The following is a 25,390-nucleotide window of genomic DNA, read 5'->3' on the forward strand; positions in this document are numbered from 1 at the left end:
TGATTTCTCTGAGCACTTTGATATAATATGGGGCAACTCCTTATGGACTGGAGCATATCCAAGACAGTACCCAAACTCCTAGGTTAGCTAAAATGCTTTTCAATTATAAAGTAAAGAGTGGCAGAAAAATCCTGCTCTTTGCTCTTACGATAGGCAAAACTGCAATACCTTAAGCCCTCATTATCAGGGTCCAGTGACTTGTGAATTTATAAGGTTAATTATGTAATAAACTTGAGTTGATTTTCTCTGGCAATCTTTAATTCCCATTTAGTAGAACATAGGGGATTAGGTTAAGAGGTATTAGGAGATAAGAAGGGTATGAAAATCCTGAATATGGGAGAAGCAGTATGGGAGAAGAAGCAGTAGACTCACCAGCTCTAAGACAATCACGTGACATTCAGTAGAGGGGCAAACACAATGGTATCACTCTCATAAAAGTCTAAAATGATTGAGACACATAAAGATTGATCTGATTAATTAAAAAAGGTGAATTTGAATGAAGCTTGTTGAATAATGTGTGGAAGTATGCCCATCACAATTTTTATGTAAAATTTTTGGTACATAAAAGAGTAAACTTCAGCTATCTAGAAACTTCATCTAAAATGAAATGCCTCATTCATCAGTGATGTGGGATAAGATGTTACTGTGTATCCACCTGTGTACCCAAGTCTACTGAATCTTGTCAACTGCTTTATTTGATCACATTGGTGTTGATTTTTTTCCCCAGATGCTTATATGTAAAACAGTAGTCTTTCATGGCTGAAACCTCTGGAAGGGGCTTTAAAAAAAAAATCTGAGTTTTTAAAATGGGAAAGGCCAGAAAGAGGTGGGCACTGTTCTGGGCCTACATTTACTCCTAAAATAGAGAACTCAGTCTTCATATTAAAATCACTCAATTTCATGTCTGTTATAAACTTAATAACTAAAGCCAGTGAGGTTAAAATATAAAGCCCCAATTTCCTTTCTCTATTTGATAGTCTCAACAAATAGCAATCAGAAATTTACTATGTGTATCTCAGTTCCTATTTGAGAGAGCTCAGCATGCTGATATTTACTCAAAGGTAACTCTGTCATTTAGGTTAATAGATCTGCCTAATTCTACTGCGGTCCTAGGAAAAAAGAAAAAAAAGTGTATGCCACTAAGGCCTTCAGACAGCCAGGGCCTATCCAAGAAAAGGAAAATACTTTCTCGAAATCGGCAGAGAAGGTTATTGTGATGTCTAGCCATCCTCCAGGAGGAAGAGCAAATGCCTATTGCAGTGGGTCTCGTGCGGAGCTCATCAGGAGGCCTCCTGGGGGACAGTCCTGCCACTAGTTTACTCTGCTCCCGTGGGGAGCTACACACAAGTCACCTGAAACACCAGACTAGATTTCTAGAAACTTCACAGGAAGTAGAAGTGGCCAGGATGGCCTATAAGATGTCCCTCAGTGGTCTACACCCCCATTGCTTTCATTTACTATCCCTCCTCCAAAGGGGGAGCTGCTGGACCCCCAGGAAGCTGCCAGCCTCTGGGCTCTGGACCTACACTTCACTATTTCCTAAGGACTGAAAAGGATGGTCACAGGCTGGGCCGTCACCTATTTAACCTCTACAAAGAGAAAGGGAACCGCTTCATTTCTGCAATCATCAGGCATTTCGTGTTAAAGAGGAGCAAAACAGGACACAGAAATTGTTTCTGACCAGCACTTCAATTAGACATCTTGAAATTAAGGAGTTGATCACAAGTTTTATTCTACCAGTCAGCACAAGTTAGTCTACACAAGGCAAATAACGCAATGGAGCTTGATCTTATTGAAATTAATGAGGTGATTCTTTGGGTTGTTTTTACTCTGACACCAACTGAGACTAAACTTATGGATGAAAACCAGTGCATTTAAAGATGATCCAATGATACAGCCTTTGCCAACATTTTACTTTTGATGGTGCTGGGAAAGAGTAGGCAGAAAGCATGAGGCCGAAACCTCAGGATCGTGTCAGCAGCCTGAATTTGCACACCGCAATCCACAGGACAGTGACTGATGTGGAGAATCCAATGATCTTCAGCAGGCCTGCCACGGAAGGCAGGTTCCTCTCCCAAAAGGTGTGGGTGATCTCCATAGCTGGAACATCCTGGATGGATGAGCAGAGAGCATTAAGCAGAGCAACTCTCGTTCGCCCCGCTGAGGCGCATGGACATATGCCCGAGAGCGGCATCTACAATGACCTTACAAGCTGGAAGATGAGAGTCAAGAGTTTTACATTCGATTACTGGTCCATGGAGAGGAAGCTGCGAAACTCACCTTTGATTCCGGTTCTTGAACGCTTATGTCTTTCTTGGCCATCTTCCCCAGAGCATTCAAGACCTGCAAGAAAGTGGCCGTGGTGAAGTGAACTTCTAAGGTCCTGACAGACGCAAGGCCCCGCTCGCCATCAAGGAGCCCCCCAGGAGTGGAAGGAGCGGCAGAGAAGCGGAGGTGCACATTTATCCATGTCAAGAGCCGGAAAGGCCCGATGCCAAAACCACCACCGGCCTCGGGAGAGACAGTGACGCGCCCCTGCTCCCTTACCTCCCTAGCTGCCCGTTCTCCGGCCTCTACTGCCCCTTCCATGTAACCGCTCCAGTGTGTGGCTGTCTCCGTGCCAGCAAAGTAAATTCTGTCAACGGGCTGGCGAATGACCCTTTGGGAGAACAGAGAGGTCACACAGAGTTACCTGGGAAGGCAAGGAGGGTAAATGGGCCCGTCGCTGCCCTCATTTGCCCAGACAAGACAGCGCAACTCAGATCGTTTCCAAAACTCCTGTATGGCTCAGCCAAAGGTGGAAGGCCCCTCCCTGTTCCTTGAGCCTGTGACCAAGGATCTGAACTTTCAAGCCAGAGAGAAGCAGGCTGTCAGATCATCAGTCACTAAAGGTAACGCTGGCCTTTGCCTAGCCAGCCAGGATCAGAAGACAAGAATACACAGGAAATCCACAATCAGATTTCTTGGCTGTAGGTTTCCTGTTTGCGGTCCATTCTCCTCCCCACACCGTCTTTCCAAGGGGGTGCATTCTTCACGAGAGGGGATCTGGCAGCAGACCCCAGCCAAGCACTCCCAGGGTATCAGGACGAACCACAGTGGTGAGTGGCAAGACAGGGACAGGAACTGATTTGTAGCAGAGGAGGGACCCGAGGGATTAGAGGTCTGTCTGTCTCAAAATAACCACGTCTGCACAGTGAGCTTTTGTGAATTTATGTGGAGACTGGCTGAGGACAGGGAAATGGGCCTTCTCTTCCAAAGAGGTCCTCCCAAAGAAAGCCCCAGAAGGGCTGGGCTGAATGGGCAAGTGTCCCCTCCTAGCTTGTCAGCTTGGACTCCTACCAGGTCGGCAAGCCATTTTCACACAATCTCCCGAGCGGCACACCCTCCACCCCCCAAGGCCTTCTCGCCTTTCTCTAATTCAGGAATCTTTGGTTTCATCTATCCTTGATTCCAGTTTCCCACTTCTGGCCTTCTTTTCTTTTTTTTTTTTTGTAGTTTTTAATCTTATTATGTTATGTTAGTCACCATACAATACATCATTAGTTTTTGATACTGTGATCCACGATCCATTGTTTGCGTATAACACCCAGAGCTCCATGCAGTACGTGCCCTCCTTAATACCCATCACCGGGCTAACCAATCCCCCCTCCCCCCTCCCCTCTAAAACCCTGTTTGTTTCTCAGAGTCCATAGTCTCTCATGGTTCGTCTCTCCCTCCGATTCTCCCCGCCCATTTTTCCCTTCCTTCTCCTAATGTCCTCCATGCTATTCCTTATGTTCCACAGTAAGTGAAACCATATGATAATTGACTTTCTCTGCTTGACTTATTTCACTTAGCATAATCTCCTCCAGTCCCATCCATGTTGATGTAAAAGCTGGGTATTCATCTTTTCTGATGGCTGAGTAATATTCCATTGTATATATGGACCACATCTTCTTTATCCACTTCTGGCCTTCTACTCTGCCTTCGGAACTACTCCAGCTCATCAATCCCATTATCACTCACAAAGACTATTTGATTCAATTAATTAAAAACAACGAACAGTCTCATGTAAGGAAAGGGTTAAGAAGCCCCTCTTTCTCTGTGGACACACGTGAGCCGGAATTAACTTCCCAGCTCCGTTCCTCTGGGAACCTGATGGAAGGTACCCCGCCAGGGACGTCACCACGCGACACTGCTTACGCCCAAACGCCTCTCCCGCCCTCACACCGGTAACCGCGTCGGGGCTGGGAAGACTGTCCTGAGTTGCAAATACCCAGCAGGAGGCTCTCTCTTTGGGCTCTTGCAGCTGAGCACATCCCTGGACAGACAGACCCCTGTGCCCTATGAGGCAGTTACAAGAGACAATGGCTCTTCTGGGGCCTATGGGGCTTCGAAGCCAAGGCGGACTCTCCGAATCCGTGCGGAGATTCCCCTCCTCACAGGTTAGCTGTCCTCGGCAGGGACGGCTCCCCCGAAGAAGAGGAGCGGCTGCAGCAAGATGTCTGTAGCTAACGTTCTTAGGCGGAGACGGGTACTCAGAAGCCTAGGGTAGTCGTGTGAAACTCAATGTCTAATTGAGCTCAAGAAGGCCGGCTGGAGGACACTGCAGCTTTCAGGGTGCTCACCCGGAGCACTGACATCTGAAACCCTCACCCGTGCTCTGCTACTGCTCTGCGTGCTGACAGCTAAGCTTCTACGTACCGGCATCCTTATTTTCCTACGGACGGCCAGAAATCCACACACTAACTACCTGGGGCATTCGAAATCCGAATGCTGACCACTATGTCTCCAAGTCCCCTCGAATTTTGCTTATGAGTTTAAGTTTGGTGCATGTCGGGGCACCTGGGTGGCTCAGTCGGGGAAGCGTCTGCCTTGGGCTCAGGTCATGATCCCGGGGTCCTGTAATCAAGCCCCACATCGGGCTCACTGCTCGGCGGGGAGCCTGCTTCTCCCTCTCCCTCTGCCTGCCACTCCCCCTGCTTGTGCGCTCTCTCGCTCTCTCTCTCTCTCCCGATGACAAATAAATAAATAAATAAATCTTAAAAAAAAATAAAGTTCGGTTCCTGTCTTGGATTAATCGGGATGGCGTCTGGGCAGTACCTTCCATATTGAGTCATGATCCCAGGGGGGAAGTAGGCGGTGTAGCAGCCCCCGGAGTACTGCTCCTCGCACCAGTTCTTCTCTTCGTAATGCACCGGCTGCATTCGGTGGGGGGAGAATTCCAAAGGGAAGACAAAGCTGAAATGCGACCCGTCAACCACGACGGCTCTTGTGCATTTTACTTTAACAAAAATTTTACATTAAAGAAAAAGGTGGCCCTGCTCTTCTATTTCATTTAAGGGGAAACATGACAGTACCAAGTAAATGGCCTTCGGGGAGGTACCAAGTGACAAAACATGTATACTTTGACTTTTTCGACCTCTTGATGAGGGGAGGCATGGAGTACTCCAATATCTGGGAGAGAGGGCAGTGCCACGCAGATCTCAAATCTTTAGACTAAGCCCCACCAACAATCACATTCTGGAAAGGTCTGCTCAAATCTCTGGATTCTCTAAATAACAGACTTTACTTCCCTATCTACCACGGCTGGGAAAAAAAAAAAAAAGTGGAAGGGAGGAGACATAAGATAAGCACAAGGTAGGGGCGCCTGGGTGGCTCGTCAGTTGGGCATCTGACTCTTGATTTCAGCTCAGGTCGTGATCTCAGGGTCCTGGGATCAAGCCCTGCGTCGAACTCTGCATTCAGTTTGGAGTCTGCTTGTCCCTCTCCCTCTGCTCCTCCACCCATTTGCTCTCTCTCTCTCTAAAATAAGTAAGTAAAATCTTAAAAAAAAAGATAAGCACGATGTCTCAGAAAGGCTTTTTTTTGGAACCATTTCTCTGAGCTGGAAAAGTGAATGATGGGAATCCTGCTAAAACGGGGACAATTAAAGATGAGCAATGGTTTCCAAGAGACATGAGAGACCGTTCTCTGAGTTTTTCTCTAACAGAGTCTACAAGTTCATTGTTCGAACAGTTCAGAGATAATCTCCTGAAAGAACCCCCAGCTAGGTAATAGGGTCTTCAGATAGAATTTCATTCCCGTCATCACTTTCAGTGGTGGACTGAAAGGACTGAAATTACATGAGCTGTGAATGGAGTCTACGGATGGAAAAATCAATTAGTGTGGCTCTGACCTGAGAGAGTCTAGATTCTGCCCACCCTATCAAGTATTCACTAGTGCGCCCTCACCAACAGATGAGGACGTATTGGGGGTTTCGCTTCAGAGCAGTCAGTTGGCTTTGATGGGAGGGCAGGACCTCTGTTCTGGGAACTGATCTCCCCCACCCGGGAGATAATACCTGTGACTCCAGGCCCTGATGGCAATTGGCTGCCAGTTATCCAGGGAACACGGAAACAGCCCAAGGAACTGCTGCATCAGAAATTGCATGCCCCTGACGGCAGCTTTCATTGGCCTTTCTGGGACTAAAGTTAATCCTCCAGTAAGCATATCCCTTCATAAGACTCTCTTCCTAAGACAGTCAGGAAACCAGACTCTGCTTTGCTTTACCACTTAGAGCAAACAGAGCAGAACTTTCCAGGGATTAAAGCTGAGGGTTTCTTACTTGTAAAGCTTCTTGGGATCCTAGCACTTTGGCATAGAGCTCACAGATCTTCTTCTTCCTGTAAAGAAGAGTAAAAAAGAGAAATGTTAAGGAAGTAATAACTGAGGAGTAGAGAATAAACACAGTGAGTTTATTCATTATCATTGGCTCTTGCCAACGCACCAGATGTATTAAGAAAAACCTAAAATCAATGGTAACTACACAACATGAATAGTTCCATGAATCTCTGCACTCGGATCAACCCTCTGTGCCTCAATACAGTCATTTGACTTGAAGACGCAACAGAATTTTCCTTTTATATTTTTGCCTCTTTTACTACCCGATATCCTATCTATTCAAGATTCAAATGGGGAAAATAAGATTTGATTAAGTGCAGTCAGTTTAGGAAATGATGCTAAGTCACTTTTCCGGAACACATAGAATTCTAGAATAATCCCTTTTAGAAGTCCATAGTCCATATGACAGCATCTTTTAACTATCCTCCACTTATGTTTTAAAGATCTATGAACATCTGAAGCTTATTTAATCTTTTAAGTATAACATACAATATGCCACACCACAAGAGGCCTATGGTCATTCTACTCTAGTCATCGGGCATGTGACAGAATGGTCTGTGGACACGGTACTTCCAAGGGATGTGCTACACGATGTTACCCCAGACAGTCTTTGGCTACCCTCATAATTCATTATGTAAATGACTATCACATCACATGACACGTGGTAGGTCTTAAAGAAAATCAGTAGCTTCACTGATCTAGGCGCTTTCTGAAACAGGTATTTGCAAACTCACAACCACTCTTGGGGAAATTAAAAAGTGCTAATTTACTAAAATCACCCCTTTTCAAAATAAATGGTTCAATTTCAGGATTTGTTTGAACAGGTTCATACTGAGCCAGTTATATACTTTGGTATTTAACTTCTTTAGTCTTTATATAGTTTAAACATTGAAACTGCTCCAAAATATTTGTTAGGCGCTAATGAGCAACTGGAAAAAAAAAATTTGCTAAAAAATGGGTGCAGGGTTTACCTCGAATCTGAAACACAAGTACTGAAAGGTGAAGAGACTAATGGCCAAAAATGAGAGAAGGGGGAAAAGGAGGGGTGGGAGGGTTATACTTACTAGTAATAAAAGAAACAGATTTTTAAGAATGATGATTTTACGTTGCCAATTACATTAGAAAACATTTTTAAAACATGTCCTCAATTTCTCTGAACGATGTGAGATAAAATCTAACCTTATAAATTTGTCAAAATGCTCACATTTAGGCCATTTATATAACTCCCAGAACTTCCGTTTCACGGAGATACAGTGTTAAGTCAGGAAGAGGAGGTGAAATCATAAACATAGTGGCTTGCTGCCACCATGTTCCCATGGAAGGTTTTCAGAGATAGACAAAGGCTACTGCTGAGGTGATGTTCTAGAACATTTAGGTGGCTCTGTAAGTTCCAGTACAAACAGGAAAAGTTTGGTTTCCGTGAAGGAGCTGCTCCTACTGCAGATCAATAACCATAAAGGAAATGCAGAACTGGAAGAAGTTTCCAGACGACTGCCTGCCTCTGTCTCTCTCTGTCCAATCCAAGCCCCTTAATGTGAAAGATGAGGAGGCTGAAGCTCAATAAAAATGTACTGAATCAAAATGATCCTCAGCATAACATGATAACCTCTTTCCTACTCTATGATGAGATGATGGATTCTTACCTACTTCGCGTGGGTGTTATGAGGAAATTCCAACATTTGAGAGTCAATCAGAAAACAAAAGTATGGATGGATCATCGTTCTAAAGTTTAATGATGCTTAGCTTATTTTGGGGACATGTGATAAAATCTTTATTAAAACAGAATGAAATCTAAAATCCAATCAACCTACCTTGCAGTTAATTTTTCATGATGGACAATAAGCCCTTTATAATAGAAAGGGAAGTCATTATTTACTGTATTTTATAGTTATGAGTCAGGGATGAGTTCATACAAAACATCAGGAAATTATCTTCCCCATCCCTTCGTCCCATTAAAATGTAAAAATTTGGGGGAAAGTTATGTAAGTCAAAAATGTTAGAGCAATGCAGTGATTGGTTAGTTGGGCTCTAAAAATAATAGAACATATTTTAAATCATGGCCAAAAGAGGTCACTGTGCAAATCTCTTGTAGTTGTGTTTACTCACTGGTTTCTAAATCTGGCTGCTCGTCATAATCATTTGAAAAGCTTGTTAAAAGATACAAAATACTCAGGCTCCACTCCTAATCTACCACATCATAATCTATCAGCCTCAGAAAAAAACATATTTTCCAAACATTCTCTGGCAGATGTTGATGCAGTCGGTTGTGGGAATCTCGCTCCAGTCAAAGACACATTCGGGGTTCTAAGGGTTTTGCCTTATAAAAACTTTTGAGAAGTTCAGCCACCGTGTGGAATCATAACCAAATGTCTACATCCAGGCTGGTATTTATTTTACTATTAATAAAGGGGGAAAGCAGGAAATCCAAAAGAAAATGTCAAGCTTAGTATGGCGTAATGAAAAAAAGTTTGCATTGGATGCTATTCCTGACTTTGTGGAGACCTGGACAGACCATTCCCTGCCACTGGACCCCAAGTTCTCCCTCTTCTGAGTGAGGAGACAAAGAGTTCCCTTCTCGAAATCAGACCTCATGGTAGCTCAAAGGAACAAATTCGTGCGCAAATGTGGAAACTTTTGCAGCCTGAATTCCAAAGTCATCAAAGTAACTCTCAAAGCAAGGGCTGCTTGTGGATTTGCTGCTTCATTGTTTAATTAAATGCAGAGAGAAGTGTACATCTGTGTGCATCCTGGTCCTCTTCAAAAGCCAACAAAGGATTTAGGGCTACCCTCTGGAAGGGAAGCCCAGAAATTCCCAGAGGCACCCCGCCCCGCAACAGCCAAATGACTGTTTCCAGGTTAAGAGTTCCTGGTAAGCTTTCATCTGAACAAAGGAAAGGATTCCAAGGCAAAACCAAACAAATACAACAAGGCAGAAAGGGAAAGGGAGAAAGGAAGGAAAAAAAAAAAAAAAGCCACTGTCCTACAATGATTGTTTTATACTAGGAAGCTATTAGAGAAGGGAACGTCAGAGCTGCGTCCTAGATAATCAAAGGGGGATACTTCTATGTATTTGCTCTTCAGAAAAAGTACACGTCAGAGGACCTTGGAAAAGGGATAATGGTCTCGCGAAGCGATTAGGACTCAGCCTCTAAAGCTTTTTTGCACTGCTAACGTTTCCTATAATTTTTCTCCATCTGCCCTACAGGGGGAAACCCTACCTCTCAACCACTGTACAATAAACACAAATATGTAAACCTACATTAATTAACGCATACGGGCAAGCACTGAGTCGAGGGGACTTGTAACACAAAGGTTGCCATGGTGACAAAAAGGTCGATTTATTGGGATTTTAAGACTATTAGTGAATCGTGGTGTTTTTCAAGATGCCATTATACTGTTGTTAGCCCAACAAGCACAATATAAAGCTAAGCTTTTATATGTGTTTCAGATGTCACTTCTTACCTTATTTCCTTATGGAGCTTGGCAAGTCGGTCAGCTTTTCGGGCAAGTATGAAGCTGCAGAGAGAGGTGACATTTGAATGATTAGGTGAGCGAGCTGCCTCCTCTTTTCCAAAATGTTCTTGCCTCCGCCACTCAGCATTGATGAACTCTCGCCCAGGCACTCCCATTATTTCCCTCTATTAGAGAAAATGCCAGGCTGCCTTCCATCTGCCTGTGTCCAAAACCCCTCTAGGCTGCGGGCTCCTAAGTAACCGGTCACCTCCTGCTCAATGCTTTACCCCCAAAGTTCAGCACGGCTCTTGGCATATAGTTGGAAATCAAATGTCAGTTGAATTAATATTGCGCTAAATGCTATCCTGGTAATTGACTGTTGCCTTCTGCCAAATACTTGATAAAAGCTGGAAAACCAAATCGAAGTTAGTAGTTGCAGTGGACCCATGGTGGGCCCCCCAGATCCCTCTTTGGGACCAAGCACTCATTACCCTGAGAGCTCAGGGCTGGACCCTTCCCCAGCCACTGCCTTCTGTGGCAGAGGGCTGCCTGGCTCAAGGTCCCGCCCCTCCCCAGAATGACCATCTCTGGGGTGTGGTGGGCACCAAAGTCCATTCCCTTACCTCAGGGCATGACACCTCTGAAGGGCCATCCCAGTTCCAGAACTCCTTATGGGATGGCTGAGACCTCCGCCCGGCCAGTGTCGGAGCCCAACCTCTTCCTCTGCCCAATCTTGATTCCTTCCCTTCCCCACAGTGACCCCGGCACACACCCCAACGAACCCCTTGCACCCAAATCTCCATCTCCAACTTAGCTTCTGGGAACCTGGCCTAGCACCTCCCCCAAATTCAGTAACTCAGTAAAACTCAGTTATAATTAATCTGTAAATACTGATATTACTAATTGCATGTATGTTTTAATGAACTGAACTGTGACAACAAATCCTTAGGCACACTATTATTAGAAAGCATTCACAAATCCAAATGAGCTAAAGGACACTGAAATTATTTCTCCATTTAAAAAAGTTTTACACTTGGGCGCCTGGGTGGCTCAGTTGGTTAAGCGACTACCTTCGGCTCAGGTCATGATCCCAGGGTCCTGGGATCGAGTCCCACATCAGGCTTCCCCTGCTCTGCGGGGAGCCTGCTTCTCCCTCTGCCTCTGCCTGCCATTCCCCCTGCTTGTGCTCTCTCTCTCTGTCAAATAAATAAATAAAATCTTAAAAAAAAAAAAAAGTTTTACACTTGTATTTCTTTTGTTCTAGGCCAAAAAGACAGGTCAGGACTGAGAATGCAAGAGTCGAACACAGATACTTCATCCTCTTCCTCACCCCCAAATTAAACTGCTCCTCAGTTTGACTGGCAATTCCTTTAGAGCTGTCTGTTATTCGAGATCATTCTGGGAAGCAAGGATTACAAAACGTATTTGCGTTAATCCAGAGAACAGTATTTCGGAGGAATCTGTGGATGACCTAAGACATTTGAAGTAATGAACTTTATGGGATATAGTCATAATTTTGCTTGATTTAACACTGTGACGTTATGGCTTGCTAGTAATGATTATGGTTAAATTTTAAGTTTATGCATGAATCAATCATTTGAGGCTTACACAGGACTTCAGTGAAAATCACCAATACCAGATGAAACATTAAATGATTGATCTGAAAACCTTTTTCGATCTTGGGTGCTTCTTCCAGCTCCTTTTCTCAAGGGCAGTTCGTGGTGGCCATTCCTGTCAAATCTCAAATCGAGAATGAAACAACAACCCCTCTGCTCTAACTCTTAACTACGGACAATTTTCTTTAACTTGCTTTGGGGTTTTATTGAGGAAATTAAACATGCTGGCTTTGGGTCGGGGACATTTCACGGCTCTCAAGTACAAGGTCCTTTCTAGTTGCCAAAAGGTACTAGTCATCACAAACGCCCGAGTTGGACAATTACCACCCCTGTCGTAAAGGCTTTCATTGCCCAGAGCAAAGAGCAGGGCGGAGGCAATTGTCCAGATAAGACAGATTAGAGTATCACTTTTTAAAAAGGAACTGCCTGAATAACCCCATTCCCATCTGGAAAACTTCCGCCATACGTGTCGTGGCTAATAAAGCCGAAGAAAGCCCAGAAAGGCAGATACCACAGTATCTTACTCCCAGGGCAAGAAGACCATCCAGTGTCCTTCCGTCCACAGTCGGACTGGTCCTGACGGTCTCCTGAAACCTCTAGGCCAACCTCCTGTTTTCCTCTGGCACGCAGAAGGTGGTGGCGAACGGCCCACACAGTCTGTACCCTTTCTTGCCCAGTGGGGTTAGAGATGAAGAGGATGCGCCCTTCCTCTGATCGTTCCGCTGTGAGCACCTGCCCTTCCCAGGGAGGCTGGTGCTACTTCTGTTATTCTGCAGCCAGAGACGTGGTTACAGAATGTCTCGTGCGCAGTCCAATCTAAGTCCCGGGTCACGGGTCTGCCTCTGGTTTTATAATTTCCCCTCAATGATGCAATGTGCGTGAGCTCGACTCTCCCGAGGGGGAAGGGCCAAACCGCGGGTGTCTGGCAGTCACTCGGCCAGTACAGAGGCTGCGCTCTTCTGTTGTCATGTGGTAGAATAAACAGCCTTTTGAGTTGTGGAGCTTTGAGGAAGGGTCAAAGGCAGGGCACTCGGGAAGGCGGAGGCACTCCTGAGCAATTCCCTTGTGAAAGCACTGCTTCCTTGTCTGGACCCCCAGCCCCCCAACGGCAGAGTTGTGGAGGGCGGGGGGCTGGGAGGAGAAAGGGAGAGCTCTCCTTTTCCGGACACAGGACCAAACCCTGGAGCATCCCCAGCAAAGGACAGCTGCGGTGGGACCTATCACAATGAGGGACACCCACTCAAGGGCCGGCTCTACCTCACACTGCACTTCCTCACTGGTCATGGGTCTCACATCCCTGGGTAACGATCAGCGTATTCATGTTGGCGGTGTAGTGATGTCTGGAATGGAGAGAAGCCTAACTCTGAAAGGTTTTACAGACCAAAACAGTCAATTCTCACTCTAGATGAGTGTGGACATTCTGCCCCCGGGCGGGGCTGTCTACCATACTGTCTAGCTGCTTCCTTCACTCTGTCCTCAAAAGTTTCGTGGGGGAAGAAAGGAAGGGGCGCAAGTTCAAAATCGTGTCAGTTTTTGTCAAGTTTCCCAGAGTTCCGTGCCACCTACAAAACATTAAATTTTAAAACGTGGAAAATGATGTATTTCTGTAGGGTTATTCACGATTGCCTGACCTCGATTCCACATGCTCTGCCAGCGTCCACATGAAGACACCAACACAATTTAGAAAATGCACAGTATTCAGCTCTAAGTTACCCCATGATAGCGGGCAGCGATCCATCTGGCTTGGTGTCATCCAGGGTTATTGAAATTGGAGCTTCCTCATCTTCAATGATCATACAGCCACAGTAATCTTAATAAAGAGAAAATCAATAGGAGATTGACACTGACCTCATCAAAAATTCAGGAATTATATATAGAGATATATAGAGATACACACACACACACACACACATACGTACACACACATATAAAACTCTTTTGCTAAGAGGAAGGCAAACCTCAAATAGTCTTTGCCCCAACCCTAGACGATATCTCCTTATTAAGTACACACATTAACTACACAAGGATATCTGCTGACCCGGACACGTGGCAAACGATCCATCTCAATGACCTCTACATAAAGATCACGCAGGACCAGTGCTACGGCTCAAACCGTACCGAGGCCCCGAAGCCCTGGAGTACACAGGCAAAGAGAGGCTTGCGTCAGAGGGAATCACCCCTAGGAACCCACAGAAGAAGATGGGGGAAGGAATCCTTTGAGGAGGAGCAGGTTTGCCAACAATAGCCACCAAATCCACCCAGGCCCTGCCTCAGCTAATTGCCGCACACATCCTGACAGCAGGTCTCACTGTCACCATTGTGACACAAGGAGACTGACGCTGAAAGGTGAACTGTCACAGCGAAGGTCACTCAGCTAGTAAGCAAGCGAAGCCTGGGACTGTGGGACTTCAACGCGGCACTCTTCCCACAGCACCCCCTTTGCGTCACTCTCTCATTTAGAGTAAGGGGCAGGACATATGCCAAGGACCAGGGCAATGGTGCCCCCGCCACTTGGGGGGATCTCTTCCTTCCCTTTCATTGACAGCAGGTGCTCTTGGGGTCATTCTATGTCGCACCAGGGGCTGTGAAGTGATAGACAGACTGAGATTTCTGATCCTTTCTTTGCCAATTTAAAAATATTTATCTTTGTCATCTTTTTTCTGTTCAGGGTCTATGAGAAGGTCCCTAAAGAGAGTGTGATCCCTTCACTTAACACAATTTAAACGTGAGTAAGTGCAGCCTACCCTTCTTCTTCCAAAAGGCCTCCTTGTAATACATCATGCACTTAATGATAGCCCCCATCGGAAGACGCTGGATTAACTGGTTTCTCTCTGACGGGAGCTCTGGTCGGAAGTGGATCTTGGCAGTCAAGGTTGGCGGGATGGCACTAATTACGTATCCGCACTAAAAGACACAGACACAAAATACCACCTCAAACGTGTGAGTCTCGGTCTTTACAGAGGGGGAGAAACATCATGTTGATCATTTAGAATGACACAGAGCAGTAACCACATACAACAGAACAAGGCAGGTCAACTAAAAATGGTAATTTGGAAGACAGAGTTGGAGACACACCAGCATTAATTATACCACTGCTTGGATTATATTTGGTTAGAAGCTGCAGAAGACACGAGGCCTATTTAATATATGCTCCTTGGGACGAGGCTGAATTACCTCATAAAGTTCATGATTCAATGTCTCGATGATGATGTTGTCACCCGACTGGTCCACATAGGTGACAGGGCACCTCAGCTTCACTCTGTCCCCGAGGTGGTCCATTATCCGTTCACTCACTTGACCCGATCCACCCACAAATTTTCGTTCCTATAGGAGAAGGCAGGCAACGAGGACTATAAATATCAAACATCGGTCACGATAGCTCAGAAAGTAAAATACAGGTCAAAAGAAGCAATATGGGGGCGCCTGGGTGGTTCAGATGGTTAAGCGTCTGTCTTTGGCTCAGGTCATGATCCCAGAGTCCTGGGATCGAGCCCCGCATCGGGCTCCTGGCTCAGCAGGGAGTCTGCCTCTCCCTCTCCCTCTGCCTCTCCCCCTGCTCATGCTCTGTCTCTCTCTATCTGTGTCTCAAATGAATAAATAAAACCTTTAAAAAAAAAAGGAAGCAATGTGGAATTTCTAAGTATAAAGATACTTCAAAGATGCAACTGTCCTGTATTTGCTAAAGCTAAGGGTCAAATGGCCAATATCTCTTGCAGCCATGAGAACAACTTAGGGTGTTCCGGAGATCGCCTGAGGAGAGGAATTATTCACTTAGTGGAGAAAGACGCTACACCTTGCACTATGGGACAGACCCTGTCTGCAACAGAGATGACTTGAAGTACGGTCATTTTACCAGTTCTAGAAGTTGTTGAAAATTAGCTGATCCGTAGTACTTCAGCTCCTCCCACAGAGCTGCACTAATTTTACCACCTACCTCTCCCCCACCCCCAAAAAAGGGAAGGACCTAAATTCCAAAAACCTAATTAGTTCAAAACGAAACATTCTTTAGCTGTGACCACATCTCTAGGAACGAGAGAAGGAAAGGAGACCTTTTGGTTTGGGGCACGTTGGCTGAAATCATTTCAAAAATTCGTGTCTCAAATCCACTCACGGTTCCAGACATGGAAGCAGCTATTAAGATTGTGCACTGGGTGAGGGCAGAAGCACAAACGGAGGTTACAGGCTGAGAAGGGACACTCCGTACCTGGCCCCCGTTGGTGACCGAGAATATCCGAGTGGTGCCTCCGCACTGCTTCACGTACCACAAAAACCACAGCGCAGACACCTCGTGGGGCTCAGAGGTCACGTTGATGTTCACAAAGAGCGACGCAAACTGCCTAGCGGTCCTGGTCACATAACAAAGGCGACAGTCAGGTGTAAATACACACATGCTTCACAGCACAGCACCCTTTTAAAACAATTCAGTACAGTTCAAAAGCATCTGCACTGCTTTTAGGGGGGGGGAAGAAAACAACAATCCTCACAGGCTCTACCTCTGAAGGAATGCACACTTTAACGTCCGGTGAAAAAGAACCTATTCCTTTGTTTTGAGGCAGTTACGGCTTCGCTCCAAACATATTAATTCTGGTACCGTCTAAAAGGGTCAAGATGCTGGTGAGGGATCATTAAGGATGCAGGTCTCGCTTCCTTGGACAATCGTGCTCTCTTCTCCACCTCCGCTGCCCCCACCCTGCTCCAGTCCATCCACATCCCCCACCTGGGCTACAACGGTGGTGGCTCCTCCGGGTCATCCCTACCTGGTTTATGACTACAGCTCCTTTTGATCCTTTGCCACATTCCAGCCAATAAAATCTTTTGACAATGCCAAACAGAACAAAACCACTCTTCATAAAACCCTTCATGGCATCCATGGCAAAAGGGAAAAATGTGGAAAGCAGCCACTCTATCTTCCACCATCAGCCTCTCAACCAGCTCTCCGACCTCTAATTACGTTGCTCTCCCATGGCATCCTTAGAGTCCAGGCACACTGTCATATCACTGCAAAAACATGTCAATCTCCCTATCTTGGGGCCTTCAAGAGCTGTCTCCTGTTTTCTCTACATGGAAAATAATATCCCCCACACCATCCCCCTTCATATCTCCCAGCATTCACAGTGGCTCATTCCTGGAAGATACCACCCATCACACCATCCATCCCCTGCAGTCTCCCCCATCCACAGTGGCTCATTCCTGGAAGATACCATTCCCCTAACAACATTCACTCTTTGCATCTCCCCTAAACCTTGCTGATTCCTGCCATGCCATTCCCCAACATCCCTCCCCTATACTGTCTACACTCATCCACTGCACCTCATTAATGGAAGCTACCTGTCAGATCATTCGCTCTTCCTGTCACTTCCCACAGTCACTGTAGCTCATTCCTGGATGGTACCAACCTCTCACACCATCCACTTTTCCTGTCTCCTCCATCCACTATGGCTCATTCCTGGAAGATACCATACCTCCATATCATCCCTATTCCTGTGTCCTATCCACCCTCACTGTAGCTCATTGCCAGAAAATACCATCCCCTAGACCATGTATGCTTCCTGTAGGTACCCCCCCGCCTTACCACGTACCTGAGTCACTGTGGTTCCTTCCTGGAAGATACCATCCTGCAACAGGCCACCCACCCCTCCTATTCCCCAACATCTACTATGGATCATTCCTGGAAGATACCATCTTCCCACACCTTCCAACTTTCCTGCCTCCCCCATCCACAGTGGCTCATTCCTAGAAGATACCATCTCACCACACCATCCGCTCATCCTCTCCCTGCCACCCATTATTGTTTACTTCTGGAACATATCCCCACACACCATCCATCCTTCCTGTGTCTCCTACCCACTGAGGCTCATTTCTGGAAGATACTATGCTCCCACATGATCCACCCTTCCTGTCTCCCCCCACAGTCACTGTAGCTTATTCCTGGGTGATTTCATCTCCTCATCCTCTTCCTCTCTCCTCTCCATCCACCACGGCTCATTTCTGGTAGATACCATTCTCCCATACCACCCAGTTTTCCCATCTTCCCCATTTACCGTGGCTCATTCCTGGAAGATAGCACTGCCCACCCCCCAAACACACACACACACACACTCTTCCTGTCTACTTCCATGGATTATGGCTCATTCCTGGAAGGTAACATTCTCCACCACATCCGTCTTTGCTGACTCCCCCCATCCATGTGGTTCATTCCTGGAAGATACCATCCACCCTCACTACCCACTCTTCCTATCTCCACCCATCTATATGGCTCATTCCTAGAAGATACCAATCCAACCTTCATGTCTCCCCCTATAACCTATGGCTCATTCCTGGAAAATATCATCCCCTCAGCCACCATCAACCATCCTGTCTCCACCCACCTCCATACACTGTGGCTCATTCCTGGAAGATACCATCCTTTAACCTACTATCATCCTAGATGATAACTGTCACCACATCATCCAGTCTTCCGGTACCCCTCCCCCACCTCCATCACTACTATTCCTTCCTGGAAGATAAATTTCCCCTCCAGTCATCCACCCTTCCTCTCTCCCCCTACAGTGGTTCGTTCCTAGAAGATACCATCCCCTCACCCCTCAACTATTTCTACTCTTCCTATATCCCCCCATCAATAGGTGCATTCTTGGAAGATACTATCCACCACATCAACCGTCCTTTCAGTCTCCCCAGTCAACAGGCTCATTCCTGGAAGATATCATTCCCCCCAACAATATATAGCCTTCCTGTCTCTCCTATCCACTGAGGCTCATTCCTGGAAGATACCTTGCTTCCACATCATCTAGCCTTCCTGACTCCCCCCCCCCCACCCCATAGTCACTGTAGCTCATTCCTTGATGATACCATCTTTTCATACCATCTTCTCTTCCCTATCTCCCCCAATCCACTATGGCTCATTCTTGGAAGATACCACTCCCTCAACACCATCCACTCTTCCTGACTACCTCCATAGACAATGGCTCTTCCTGGAAGATGCCATCCCACCATCCATCCATCTTTAATGCTGTCTTCTTCCACCATCCACCATGGCCTATTCCTGGAAGATACCACCCTCCCACACCATCCTCTCTTCCTCCCCCATCCACTGTGGCTCATTCCATCTGGTCACACCCCTTCCTGGAAGATACCATCACCACACACAATCCTCCTTTCCTGCCCCCCCGCCCCCATCCATGTCACTCATTCCTAGAAGATTAAATCTACCCATACCATCCATTCTTCCTTTCTCCCCCCATCCATGTGGCTCATTCCTGGAAATTACCATAGCCTCACACCATCCAGCCTTCCTATTTCCACCATCCACTATGGTTCATTCTTGGGAGATACCATCCTCCCACACCATACTCTCTTTGTTTGTCCCCATCCATTTGGCTCCTTCCTGGAAGATACCATCACCCCACAAGATCCAGCTTTCCTATCTCCCACTCCCCCATCCAAGTGGCTCATTCCTGGAAGATACCATCCTCTCACACATTCCACTCTTCTTGTCTCCCCCATCAAATTGCTCATTCCTGGAAAATACCATTCCTACACACCATCCATTGCGCCTCATTCCTGGAACATACCATCCAGCTTTCCTGTCTCCCACATCCACAGTGGCTCATTCCTGGAAGATATCATTCTCCCACATCATCAACCTCTCTTGTCTCCCTCCATGGATTAAGCTCACTCATGGAAGATACCATCCCACCAAACATCCATTTTTGTCTCCCCCAGTCCACCGTGTTTCATACCTAGAAGATAGCAACCCCTCACATATTTCATTCTTACTCTCTCCCCCATCAACTGGGTCATTCTTGGAAGATACCTTCCCCCCACACCATCCAGCCTTTTTATCTATCTACTGGCATACACTGTGGCTCATTCATGGACGATACCATCTGCATACACCATCCAACTTTCATTTCTCCACCCTTCCACTGTGGCTCATTCCTTGAAGATACCATTCCCCCACACCGCTCACCCTTTCTGTCTCTCCCCATCTGCTATGGCTCACTCCTGGAACAGGTCATCTCCATACTATCCATCCATCTGGTCTCCCCCATCCACTGTGGCACATTCCTTGTAGATTTCATATTCCCACATCATCCTCCCTTCCTGTCTATCCCCAAATACTATGGCTCATTTCTGGAAGGCACTTCCTTCCACACCATCCATCTTTTCCTCTCTCTCTCCCTCATCCACTTTGTGGCATTCCTGGAAGATACCTTGTCCCCCACACCATCCACCCTTTCCTATCTCCTCCCATCCTCTGTGACTCGTTTTTAGTTGGTGCACTAAGTCTTTGGTTTATGTTTAAAGATGGCTGCATCTGGGAATCTCTTCCTTACCCTTAGGTCAAGATCCCTGTTACAGTCACTCTAGTAGCATTATGGAATTATGTGCATAATGTCAGTCTCTCCTGCTAGAAGAATACTAACTCCACGAGTTTAGGGGCCATGCCTAACACATTCACCACAATTCCTCACCGATGGCTACAGTGCCTTCACACAGCAGCCCCAGAAAGCTGACTAAACAACCTGTAAGTAACTCAACTCATTACACAGGTTCTCATCGAAAATACTATAAAATTTATATTTTTCATTAATATAGACTAGCTTGCTTTTGGTTCCATGTTTTTCTACATTTGTATGGAATTACTTTAATATCTTTCCAAATTGCTTCTGTAGCTGACTGCTATATAATTTGAATACACAATTACTTATTTTATTGCAAATCACAGAGCCCTTTCATTAAAAACATTCTACTTCATTCACCTCCTCTTTGTTTTTATGTTTTAGATTCATTTTATGTTCAAACTCACTCTGAAGTGTTTAAAGTTCCTTCAAAGTTGCCACTGACTGAAAGATCATTAGGTTTCCTCTTAACTTTTTTCCTATAACTTATTAAGAAAAACACTGCAGGGGTGCCTGGCTGGCTCAGTCAGTGGAGTGCGCGACTCTTGATCCTGGGGTTGTGAGTTCAAGCCCCATGTTGGGTGTAGAGATTACTTAAAAAATAAAAATCTTAAAAAAAAAAAAGAAAGAAAAATACTACAGTTCAAGATAGGACAGAAAGGATCCAAAGGAAAGATGAAAAGTAAATTTTAAATAGTCAAGATTACTTCGTCCAGCAGATTTTATCGATGAGATCTTTCATGGTCATCTTGTCCCATTCCTCAGCATGTGGGGCCTCCCATGGTGCATCCGCTGGAATCTGCAGAGGAGGAAGGGCCCACATTCAGGTGTGATGGTTACTGCCCACTGCCCTGCCAACAGGCCTTCAGGAGAACCTCTGAATACCAGTCTCTGGGTCTGTGTTGGAATGTGTGATTGACATAGAATTCTAATATAGATAGTGGTGGGGTTGGGATGCATAGATCTCTGCATTCTATGCCTTAAAGCTGTTGCCATAATAATGATGATGATGACGATGATGCAAAAAGGGGGGGAATTACATATAAATGTATATATAAATTAATATGTAATTATGATGATGATCCTTATTATTGAAAGCCAACGCCCATTTTAAGTCCCCAATTTAAGTGTGAGAGAGTGATCTTATGGAGCCTGGGCCTAGGTAAAAAACCTTGGGGGGGATAAATCCCTCTTTCCTTTACTATCCAAAGTGGCATCACACATGGGTAAGGCAACTATGAGTAGGATACCTGGCGAAAATATGTCACACAAATTCTCAGTGCCATAGAGTTGAAAGCCCACAGACATTACAATCAGAGAGATGTGGGTTTGACTCCTGGTTCCCTTGCTGTGTGGTGTTGGGGAAATTACCATAACCCCTCGGGCACTCATTTTCCTTGCAAGTGGAAATACTACCAACTTGGCAGAGTAGTTGGGTGTATTGGAAATGATAGGTATGAATGTCCAGAGCAATGTCCTCTGCACTACTGGAAGGATATTAAACGGTTGCTATTGTTACGTTAGTAACAGGTCATGTGTAAGCTGAACACACACTTTACCTCCTTCCCCATGTTATCCATTGTCCGCCACAAATTGTTGTAATCCAAATAGGCAATGGGATTCCATACCGGCGGAAAGGCCCCCCGAAATGGATAAGTTCTCCCCTACAACATAAAAGCAAAGGATAATACCTTAAATTAGGATGGCATTCTAAAAAACAAAACCCAGCCAACATAAGAGCCATTTGCAAGCTAAGAGTATCCTCTCCTGTTGCAAAAGCATCACCTTTGATGGGAAGTAAATACATTTTACCTATACAGGCCCCAAATTTCAATTAGATTAGCAAAATTCCCTTGGTGTTGTGCTCCCTGTTTTTAATCTACTGGAAATAATAGCTGTGAACTTACTCCTACCCATATAGAGAAAATAAATAAAGGTAGTTCGTCCTAATATCTAATGCTGATACCACAATATTCTCAACCCTTGAGCTCCTAGCTAATCTCTTTGGAGGGATGCTCCCACTCAGATGAGAGCAGGATGATGACATGGAAGACTGTCCTTGGGCCACACAGAAGACTGGGAACAACAGAGCAGAATATCTCAGACTGAGTTTTAGGGTTCACACAGGCTAAATAAAGACTGGTTAGATTACCGACCATGCCTGAAGTCAAGAATCAAAATATGAGAAACAGAATAATGGGCTTTTGACATTTTTTTGGTTGCCCAGCATCCATGTTCCTTTCCCAATATTATCCTGGTTCCTTTTTGGGAAACTGCCTCTCCTCCTCTGTGGATAGATGTGTAGGGAGGATGGTCCTGGGTATCATCTCCCATTATAGCAGGCAATGGGCTAGATCCTTTCTCCACCCCCTCTGGCTTCTGGTGCAGCCAGACTGTGAGGCTGTCAGCTAAGCTTGGCCAATGACACACACTCTCTGACCCTGGAATGAGTCACCCAACAACAGAAGAAAGCTAACTCTGGGTTCTCCTTCCCCATGGCTCCTAACTTGCCAGAGCTTGCCAGAGCTCCCTAACTTGCTAGAGCTCCCCTGATCTCTGCCTATTCCTAAATGTGGCCCTCCAGCCTCCCGTTGATTCTGTGGGCCCTTTGATATCCTTTCACTAAATCCCCTCTTGTTAGCCGGAGTTGGCTTTCTATTGCTTTGGTGAAGAGACCTCTAACATAAAGACAGCTAATTATTTGCCACCATTGACTTCATTCCCATTGTGTGACAAGCCCTGTGCTATGAAAACACCGGGGTGAGGTAAGAGTGAATCCTTGGAAAGAGAGACCAGGTCTAGGTATTTTCTAAGGTTTTTAGTTCCCTTAAAGATAAAATATTCGTAAGATGAAAATATCGTCTACTAATTCAATTTTGCATGAGATTTTTTTTTATCAAATAAAAACATACTCTCAGTATTTGCATTAAGCTTACTGTGTGTACTGCACAGTATTAAGCACTGTGTCGAATTTAAAAAGTGGGGGAGGGGAGCTAAAGCAAAACTCCTGACCATCGGGGCGCCTGGGTGGCTCAGTCGTTAGGCGTCTGCCTTCGGCTCAGGTCATGATCCCAGGGTCCTGGGATCGAGCCCCACATCGGGCTCTCTACTCGGCGGGAAGCCTGCTTCTCCCTCTCCCACTCCTCCTGCTTGTGTTCCCTCTCTGGCTGTCTTTCTCTCTGTCAAATAAATAAAATCTTAAAAACAACAACAACAACAAAAAACTCCTGACCATCAAGACAGGGACGCAAGACCTAACAGCATTTGCATTCATGTGCACACACCTGCACACGCATGCGTGCACACATGCACTCTTCAACTGAGTAATGATATACAGCAGCCATTAAGTGACAAGTAATTTTGCCTGCCACAGTAGCAAATTCAAATAACCTTGGCAGATTATGTGATCTGATTTCTTATCTGAAAAATGCCATGTTGTAATGCTGCAATACGACTCTCTGAGACTCCAAACCTTTATCATCACCACCACCACCGTGGTATCACGACCATTATTACTAACATTTATTGAGATCTCTCTCCATGCCTGGCCCTGGCTAAGCTCTTCATATGTATTATCTCGCTCCAACCCTGTAGAGGCAAGCACTATTAATATTTCCATCTTATAAATGAGGAAACTAAAGCCCAGGGATATTAGCTGGAAAATAGTAGGACGGAAATTTCCTGTTCCCAAAGCCTTTGTTCATAAACATTAAGCTTTCTGGCCTTCCTATAGGGTTGATAGAATGTGGAGATAGGTTTGTTCTAGAGACATCTTAACCTTCCCAACTGGATGAAGGAGAGTTTGGAAAGGTGAAACTAGAAATCTGCCACACCATCTTTTATGTTTCTAAGGAGTAAAAATGGAGATGAAGAAGCTCTGTTTGAGGAAACAGCATCAACCCTGGGAAATGAGGAAGCACGTCTGGAGAAAAATGGGCAGACATTTTACCCAGAATGCTATGTTAGCTACAGAGAGGAGGCCGACGGGTTAACAGCTCATGGGCAGCCTTCAGAACAGCAGGTTCTCATTACAGTTCCTCCCTTAATTGAAATCAGGGAAAATCTACATTTTCCTCTGTAAGATGTATTTATACTCAAGGAATAGTATCATACAGAACTGATCTTTGCTTTGAAAAGAAATATTTTTTTTAATAAAAACAAACATGCTCAATCATCTGGGGACATTAAGAAAAGTATCATAAATATAATTCAACAAAATGTGTCCCACACTCCTAATAAAGTTCTTCTCAGGATGATGCCCACCAGAGTCTCATTTCACACATGGCCTAAAGACCCCATGATCTGAGCCTTGAAAAACAAAGAGGTGGCAAAAGAAGTAAAGAATCCAAGGAGAGAGAAGAGTCCAGCCCGGCAATCTTTTTAGAAACAGGAGCCATGGGAATTCTAAAAAAAGATCATAAAGGCTGACTATAACATTAATTTTTATACTCTTGACAGAGGCACCAAGTTGATGAAGGGATTTCATTAATCAGTTTCACTCTTCATGTCTGGCTTCTCTGCTTTTATTCCATAGAACCTAAATCTGGGGCCCCGGGTGGCGCAGTCGGTTAGGCGTCTGACTCTTGGTTTTGGCTCAGGTCGTGATCTCAGTGTTGTGGGATCGAATCCCTGTGTCGCACTCCGCTCTGCTTGAGATTCTCTCTCTCCCTCTCCCTCTGCCCCTCCCACTCACGCTCTCTCTCAAATGAATAAATATAATCTTTTTAGATTATATTTATTTATTTGACAGAGAAAGACACAGCGAGAGAGGGAACACAAGCAGGGGGAATGGGAGAGGGAGAAGCAGGCTTCCCGCGGAGCAGGGAGCCTGATAACAGGGCTCGATCCCAGGACCCTGGGATCATGACCTGAGCTGAAGGCAGACGCTTAACAACTGAGCCACCCAGGCACCCCTGAATAAATAAATCTTAAAAAAAACAAGAAAAGAAAAGAAAACCTAAGTCTGCTAAAGAAATGCATATATGTGGGAACAGGCACCTACATGTCACCTCTTCCTTTCTCAGAAACCCCTGGAAGGCTTATTTCCTCCATGGCCTGCTTCTAAACTAGACAACTCAAGACAACTTTTTGTGCGTGTGAATCCCTAAAGCAGTGCGGTGGCAGGGCCTGGAGCTGTCGCCTGATGGAGTGAGAACAGCCTGCCAAATGGACCTTCTTAAGCTTGTAAATGTGATCGTACAGTTTTCTCACAAAGGCGTCAGTACTTTCTCAATGTCTCCAAATGGCTACAGCTCTTGGAAAATAAAAGGAAAAAAA

General features: G+C 45.5%; 1 protein-coding gene across 1 annotated transcript in view; it reads right to left on the reverse strand.

Annotated features, from left to right (window-relative positions):
• Positions 1 to 1,157: 1,157 nt before the first annotated feature.
• MAOA (monoamine oxidase A) overlaps positions 1,158 to 25,390 on the reverse strand; it is a 66,883-nt gene continuing 42,650 nt past the window's right edge. The window contains exons 4-15 of the mRNA XM_021681890.2: positions 21,673 to 21,777; positions 20,821 to 20,912; positions 15,916 to 16,057; positions 14,886 to 15,035; positions 14,456 to 14,615; positions 13,425 to 13,521; positions 10,105 to 10,158; positions 6,587 to 6,644; positions 5,083 to 5,180; positions 2,548 to 2,659; positions 2,281 to 2,343; positions 1,158 to 2,110 (exon numbers count right to left, since the gene is read on the reverse strand). Of these exons, the coding sequence (XP_021537565.1) occupies positions 1,964 to 2,110; positions 2,281 to 2,343; positions 2,548 to 2,659; positions 5,083 to 5,180; positions 6,587 to 6,644; positions 10,105 to 10,158; positions 13,425 to 13,521; positions 14,456 to 14,615; positions 14,886 to 15,035; positions 15,916 to 16,057; positions 20,821 to 20,912; positions 21,673 to 21,777 (1,278 nt within the window). The 3' untranslated portion in view covers positions 1,158 to 1,963. The remainder of the gene's footprint in view (positions 2,111 to 2,280; positions 2,344 to 2,547; positions 2,660 to 5,082; positions 5,181 to 6,586; positions 6,645 to 10,104; positions 10,159 to 13,424; positions 13,522 to 14,455; positions 14,616 to 14,885; positions 15,036 to 15,915; positions 16,058 to 20,820; positions 20,913 to 21,672; positions 21,778 to 25,390) is intronic.

Source organism: Neomonachus schauinslandi, chromosome X (assembly GCF_002201575.2).
Source record: "Neomonachus schauinslandi chromosome X, ASM220157v2, whole genome shotgun sequence".
NCBI classification, from domain to species: domain Eukaryota; kingdom Metazoa; phylum Chordata; class Mammalia; order Carnivora; family Phocidae; genus Neomonachus; species Neomonachus schauinslandi.